Source organism: Zalophus californianus, chromosome 10, assembly GCF_009762305.2.
Source record: "Zalophus californianus isolate mZalCal1 chromosome 10, mZalCal1.pri.v2, whole genome shotgun sequence".
NCBI lineage: Eukaryota > Metazoa > Chordata > Mammalia > Carnivora > Otariidae > Zalophus > Zalophus californianus.
Genome location: NC_045604.1, coordinates 81,660,293 through 81,667,574, shown reverse-complemented (window position 1 = coordinate 81,667,574; position 7,282 = coordinate 81,660,293). Strand labels below are relative to the sequence as shown.

The 7,282-nt window shown below is 49.2% G+C and overlaps 1 protein-coding gene and 1 long non-coding RNA gene across 2 annotated transcripts in view; one reads left to right on the top strand and one right to left on the bottom strand.

Annotated features, from left to right (window-relative positions):
- Positions 1-413: 413 nt before the first annotated feature.
- The window catches only part of BMERB1 (bMERB domain containing 1), a 121,407-nt gene continuing 114,538 nt past the window's right edge, over positions 414-7,282 (bottom strand). Inside the window, exons 4-6 of the mRNA XM_027614207.2 lie at positions 5,409-5,523; positions 4,016-4,098; positions 414-1,665 (exon numbers count right to left, since the gene is read on the bottom strand). Of these exons, the coding sequence (XP_027470008.1) occupies positions 1,553-1,665; positions 4,016-4,098; positions 5,409-5,523 (311 nt within the window). The 3' untranslated portion in view covers positions 414-1,552. The remainder of the gene's footprint in view (positions 1,666-4,015; positions 4,099-5,408; positions 5,524-7,282) is intronic.
- LOC113933733 lies at positions 5,441-7,188 on the top strand. Its single transcript, XR_003523432.2, has 3 exons — positions 5,441-5,578; positions 5,872-6,043; positions 6,621-7,188. It is a non-coding gene; the product is annotated as an uncharacterized LOC113933733 (long non-coding RNA).

The following is a 7,282-nucleotide window of genomic DNA, read 5'->3' as shown; positions in this document are numbered from 1 at the left end:
AAGTAAAAACAGCCTAAATGTCCGATAGTAAGGAAAGGGTTAGTTAGATTATGGCGTAGCCACAAGATGGATTACTAAGCAGCCATCGCAGATATTTGTGAAGAGTGTTTAATGTTACAAAGAGCTCTTAATGATGTGCAAAAATGATAGTGATATAACGCTCAAAGAAAAAAACTGGTTATAAAATGGTACAATATGATGCCGATTGTGGAAAAAAAACAAAACAAAAAAAACACATGAAAGGAAATCTGCCAAAAGGGCAATGTGGTCTCGAGTTGGAAAATTTGTGGGAGATACAAACAGAAAACAAGAAACTTCTTTATACTTTCTATACTTTTAAAAGGTTTACTGGGTACATGGATGACTTCTATAATCAAGAAAAAAGATAAAAAAAAAACGTTAAAAATGCTGTGTACATGGTTTCCATTTTTATTTTCTCCGATGGATGATTGCACATCAGTGAATCTTGAGTTACGCTAACTACGTTAGGCCGGTCACGACACACACACATACAGAGAGGTCACACGGGCTGTGCCGAGCTGGCTGTAGCAAATGTACATCAAGTTACACAGGTGGAATTATTAGGCTGATTAAAATACACCACCAAACGATGGGACACAGTTGGGTCAGGCCACCTCTCCCGCCCGCCACTGCTGTTTCCGGAGGTCTGTGTGTTAAGCTGGTGAGTGGTGTCCTGCTGGCACTCGCTCCAGTGGCCCCCAGTGGGTGGAGAGCGCCTGAATCAGCATCTGCTCTGGGTCCCCTTCTCATCTGCCCATGCCTGGTGTTGGAGCCTCCAGCTCTCCACTACCTCTTCTGAGCACCGGTTGTGCTCCAGCCCAGGCCCTCATCCCCACTGTGCTCCACACACCTGGGGCAGACATTGCAAGGGAAGGAAGAGCCAAGAGCGAATGGACACACTTCTGATGTGAACTGTGCCCAAACACAGGAGGGGAGGAAGCAGGAGACATAACCACACCACCACACACAAGCTCAGTCTTTACAGATGGGCCCTCGTGTCTCCAAGATGCATGGGCTGCGTGGAGCCCTCCAGAGCACAGCCCCTGGGAGAGGACAGATGGGGGACAGGAGCTGTGCCCATCTGGGGCAGGCCTGATAGCAGAGCTAGAAGGGTGGATGGGGGATGTGTCCAACATGGTGCTAGATTGTTGAAAAGTCACGACTATACACACCTGGGGATCATGCCCCTGTCCCTGTTCATTCACACAGTGGGTTAGATATAGATAGATAGAAGTGGAGATACACTTTTTCAAGGGAGGACCTTTCCTGGTGGTTGGATAAACAGTGAGACAGACTCCTGGGTTTGGCATGCTCTGGGGGGGGCCATGCGACGGTGAGGGACTCCCTATTGCTACACTCTGTACAGGGCGGCCGGGCCCGCCCGCCACGCCCACGGCCCCTGGCGGCAGTCACAGGCTTGCCTTCAACCCCTTCCGCCTTAGAGAGCTCTTGGGCCCCGGTGAAATGGGGGCTATGAAGACAAGAGGGTGGGGGGGGTCCCCGTGGCCCTGGGGGCACCCCATGTGGGAGGCTACATGATATTGCACTGGGTGGCCCCGCAGCAATCCTTGATGAGTGCCAGCCCAGTCTTGGCCACTGTGGGCTTGCTAGGTGGGGGCTCTGCTTTCTTCTCTGCTCGGGAGCCTGCAGCAGGATAGGAGCATGGAGGGAGAGGGGAAAAGGGAGAGAGGAAGAGGTGATATAAGGAGAGCCCTGACCATCGGCAGCCCCTGTCCCATCCCAACCCCTAGCTAGGTCTTGCCCCAACTCCACAGATCAGGTTCGGTGCAGAGCTGGCATGTGTTTTATATGGTTCCAATGACTATTCCCACCTCCCTTGGAGCCCACTGGCTTTCAGTCCTTAGCTTCTAATCATGACCTTTAGCTCTTATCCTATTCAGTTCTCTTCGTGGTTGTATCTGCCAAGCCTGGCACAGGGTCTGGCACTCAGAAGTGTTTGGTGAATGGATAAATGGGAAATTTTGTCCAAGTCACTTTAATCTGGGGCTTCGTGTCTTATGATCATCCATTATCTTTTCAGATTCCTCCAACACTTGTTTTCTGTTATCACGCCTTCCAGAATGCCTATTAGAAGTAAGTTGGACTTTCTTATTCTATCTTCCATGTTTTGGAAGACATTTCTGTCTCTTTGTGTTACATGCTGGTTAATTTCCTCCACTCTGTCTTCCAATTTATGAATTCTCCCTTCAGCTCTGTTTAATCTATGAGTTTTTACTTCTGTGACAATAATTTTTTTAGAAACCTAATTGTTTGCAAATCCACCAATTCTTTTCTCATGGCATTCCACTATTTCATCTTGGGTTTTATCCCTTCTTTTATCTCTTTCATCATTTTAAATATACTTAGTTTATTGTCTCTTTTCGATAGTTATCTCTGGTTCTTGGGAGGACATTCTCTTTGTGGCATCTACTGACTCCACTCATGGTGGTTCAGTTCTTATGGGTTTAAAATTTTTATCAACAGCTCATTTTCATGGAGATTGTTTTATCTGTGGGTTACATATTATGGGATGCAGAAGATTCCCCACTGAGCAGTTTTGCATTTGCTTTGCTGGGGTCCCAGAGCTTTCAGTGGCTTTATATTAGTTTTAATTTTTCCATTTTAGATCCCAGCACTAGATGATTAGTGTAAATTTGGATACTTGGCCCCTTGCATGGGGTACAGGCTTGGTGTTTTTCTTGACAGATGACTTTTTGCTATCCATACCCTGCATAAAAGGCAAGTGTCCTTGCTCCTTCCCCACACTCTTAGGTGGAGTTTTTCTAATTGACCTTTCATGGAAGAGACAGTCCACTGAGAATGCAGGATTTAGGCAAGGACCATGTGCCTTGTGATATTAGGGGCCTGCAGAAGGTACCTTCTTTATTTATTCCCTTGCACTCTACCCCACATTTCATGGGATGTTAATAGATGGTCAGGGAAAACTGAGTTTGTGGCCACAGTAGATGGTGGCAGCCTTTAAGTTTTGTCTTCCTAGCAAGATTTCCAGTCCCTTCACTCTGATAACAGCCAATGTCCCTGTGGCAACAGGAGTAGGCTTGCAACGCAGATCTGGCCAATCATAGTATCCCAGCCTCTTGATGATGGTGATGGCCTAGGGGGTGGGAACATGATCCGAGAAGGGCCAATCAGAATATTCCCCTGAGATTGATGTGTTTAGATATGAGGAGAGAGAATGTATGGTGTTGTCTTGCTGCTGCTAAGTTATGGTTCTGGAGTTCAGGCCCCATGAAGAAGGCCTGTGTAGTAGGAGAAAATGAAACTCACATACAAAGAGGGGCAGAAATAGAAATGGAAGGAAAACGAGGGCATTCTAATAGTGTCCAGTCCCCAAAGCTGGTTCCTGCTGCTCTTCTTCCAACAAATCCCCCTTTTTGCTATTGCAAATTTGAATTGGGTATCCGTTTCCTGTAACTAAAAGGAGCCTCACTGGGTCGACAAAGAGAAGCAGGACCTGTTACCACTTTTATAGGCTAATAGACATTGGCACCAAACAGAGGGTCAAATATGTAGCATTTCCCAAACTTGTTTCACACAGAACCCTTTTCACTCTGATTATCAGCAGAGGTTGGTTTTTTTCTAAAAGCCTCAGCCCCCACCTTTTTGCCTCAGTGGCCACGAAACTCCTACAAAATCCACCAAACCTGTGATTGATAAGGGACAGCTGCTGCCAGGACCAGCTACACAGTCTGCCGAACCCAGGGCAAAATGACAATGCAGGGCCACTTGTTCCAAAACTATTAAGAACCTCAAGACAGCAATAGCAAAACATGAAAGCAAGCACAGTGCCCTTTTGGGCATCGGGGCCTGGGCAGCTTCCCTGGTAGCATGCCCATGAAGCTGGCCCCACCTGCTGCCATCGTGTGCCCAAGTCTGATCTCTAGAAAGCATTTTGTTGTCCCCACTCTGGCTCTCGGACCTCTTTTAAATTTCCTTTTCTCCTGGATGGGGGAAGGAGGAGGAATGCACTCACTGGCTGGAGATTTGGTTACTTTATCTAGAGGTTTTAACTTGATTCTCAGGAAATCCGCCATTTCCTTGTCTTCTTCTTGCTCCCTGTGAAGACAGGTGTGTAAAAACAAGAGGGAAGTAGAGTAAACAAGGAAAGCATCAAGGAACTGAGGAAATGGGGCCAGAGGTTAAGTGTGTGGGGCCATGTATCAGGCTCTGTGGCTGGTGTGGGTATGCTTTTGTGTGTTATGTGCGGCTGGTGTGAGTATTGTGTATTATGTGTGGCTGGTACACATATGCTGTGCATTACGTGTGGATGGGGAATATATGTTCTGTGTTCTGTGTGGGTGGTGTGCATATGTTGTGTGTTATGTGTCGATGGTGTGTGCATGTTGCATTTGATGAACTTGCTCTGAAGCACAGACACGTATCAACAATGGAGTAACTGTCTCCCCAGGGCCAGGGTGAGATCCCAGGACAGAGGCAGGACCATGCTAGGACCCAGCCTCTGTGGGGGGTTCAGTAAGCTGAGTAACACCCCCCTGACCCTGTGCCCTTAAGTCACCGTACACATCTGAGCTCCCATGAGGTACGTGGCAAGTGTCAGAGAGCAAGTCACCTGAACTCTTCCAAGGGTCATCAGGAACAAAGTTAGCGGGCCCAGGCTGGCTGAGCCAGGCAAGGAGCATTCCAGCCTTCGGAGGACCCAGGAGGACACAGACAATAAAGAGCTAGATGCCTTCTGGGTTGGAAGAAGCCCTGTGAGCCACTTTCCTTGTGGGGGACTCCAAAGGCCTGGCTCCAGGACAAAAATACTCAAGAATCAACATTCGCATCTTCCTATGAGCAGGTGCCCTGTGGCTCCAGGGCCGGTGGTTGTCCAGATCAAGTGGCAGGTGCATCTGCAAATAGGAGACCCTGAGGGATAGGGAGGGGTGCTGGAGCCCCCTGGGGCGGGGGAGGGGCGAGGGGGAAGAGCACAAAGCCAGGAAGTGGAGAGGGCAGGCAAGGAAGCAAGTCAGTTCAGGGGGCAGGGGTTCTGCAGAAACCCACAGAAGTTTCTGGAAGTGGCCTTGATGAACAGTTTGCCTTGGGAGAGAGGTCAGTGAAGAGAATGTGTAGGACGCTCTACCCTGTGTCATGTGATGTAATTCCTCCCCAGTCACCTCCTTGAGTAACATTTACTTAAGACCCACAGGCCTTTGCAAGACTTTTTGGAGTTGGATTCCAGTTCCTTTGGAATGTGCAACAGGTCCTCAGGCCAAGAGGCTGGGGGTTCAGTTGGATCCAGTGTGTGGGAGCATTTGCTGAGGCCACACCTGTCAGGCCAGACCATGAGTCCCTGCAGCAGAAGCTGGGTTTGGGAGGAGGCCGAGGACTGCGTTCTAGCAGCGCAGGGACGGGAGCCCACTCACCTTAGCCGCTCGACCTCTGCATCATCCACCAGAAAGTCTCTCTTCTGCACCAGCTTATGGATCTTCTGGATTAGCTCATCCTCTCTCTGCTTCTGCGGCTTGGTCTTTTCTTTTTCTGGGAAGAAGAAAACACCAGCAAAGAAACAGTCGAGTGTAACTGCCGGAAGCACGTGAGTCCAGGGGCCAGGGTTGGGTTCCTGGCTCTGCCAGGTCACTCGCTGGGTGACCTCTTCAAGGCTCAGTTTCCTTTCCTGTAAAGACACACGGTGGGGCTTAAAGGCAGTAGCGTTAGTATATGGCTTAGCCCAGAGCTGGCCCAGTGGCAGGTACTAAGGAAGTGGTAATGATGAAACAAGGGGATCATGCAGAAGGCAAGGGGCTTGGAGGGCTCAGGCAGGGGTGCTGGGGGAGTTACTCTACAGCCAAGAAATCATCCATGCTGATGGCTCTTGTCCTGTCCCAGATACCAAGGACTGGAAGGCCAAAGAGAAAAAAAAGACCCAGGGCTGGAGATGATGACTGAGAAAAGGAGGAGGGCAGAAACTTGAACTTCTTCGGCTTCCTCTGCTCAGACCCCTTCAGAAGATAAAAAGTGTGGGGCAACTTGTCTGCAGGCACCACCCACCAGCCTCCAGGTACCACCCACCGGCCTCCAGGTACCACCCACTGGCCTCCAGGCACCACTCAACTGCCTCTAGGCACCACCTACCTGCCTCCAGGCATCACCCACCTGTTTCCAGGTATCACCCACCTGCCTCCAGGCATCAGCCATCTGCCTTCAGGCATCAACCACCTGCCTCTAGGCACCACTCACCTGCCTCTAGACACCCCCACCTGCCCCCAGGCATCTTCCAACTGCCTTCAGGCACCACCCACCCACAGGCAGGCACCACCACTTGCTTGGTGATGTGATCCTTTTGCTTGCCAACATCATCCACCTACTTGCCAATGGGAATTGCCAGCTTGCCAGCTTCACCCCCTGCTTGTTGGCACCACACACCTGATTCCTAGCATCTCCACATGCTTACCAACGTGACTCTCCAACTTGCTTCTCATCTCCTCCAGCACACCTCCTTAGCACAGGCCATCTCTTCCTGGACCATGTGTACCCTCCTAACTGGACTCCCTGGCCTGTCATCCCAACATGACTGTGAGCACCCACTGTAGAACCAGACAATCCCGCCTTCACACCCTAACTTTTCCTCTCTCTAGGTATGTGACCCTGGGCATGTTCCTCAACCTCTCCAGGCATCCAGTCTCTCAACATAGATAATCATGAAGTTGCTGCAAATTTTAAGAGAGAGAAACCAAGGAAAATAGTAGGCTCACCGCCTGTATGTAGTAAGGGCTCATGAACTGTCAGCGGCTCCTATCATAAGCTATCATTTTACATCATCGTTGTTTTAATGATTAAATGCTCCCCTCTTAAATATTTACTGAATCAAGTACAGAAGAAATAAATACTTAGTTGATGAATAAAAAACAAATTTCATAGCATAAGTGTGCAAATGAGTAGTGCTTCATAAATTGCAGCTATTATATTTGTATTCCCATGAGCTTGTCACTTTCATTTAATCTCTGTTTCTCAACCTTGGCACCGCTGACATTCGAGACAGGATCATTCTTAGTTGCAAAGGCCGTCCTATACACTGTATGGTGTTTAGCAGGATCCCCGGCCTCTACCCACTAGAGGCCAGCAGTACCCCACCCCAGGTGTGACAACCAAAAATGCGTCTGGACATTGCCCAGTGTCCCTGGGTGTGGGGCAAAATCACCCCTGGTTGAGAACCACAAGTTTAGTCCTTTTTAACTGCTATGAGGGAGACACTATTCTTATGTCCAAGGGGAAAGTGCCATGGCCTCTCTAGCCGGGG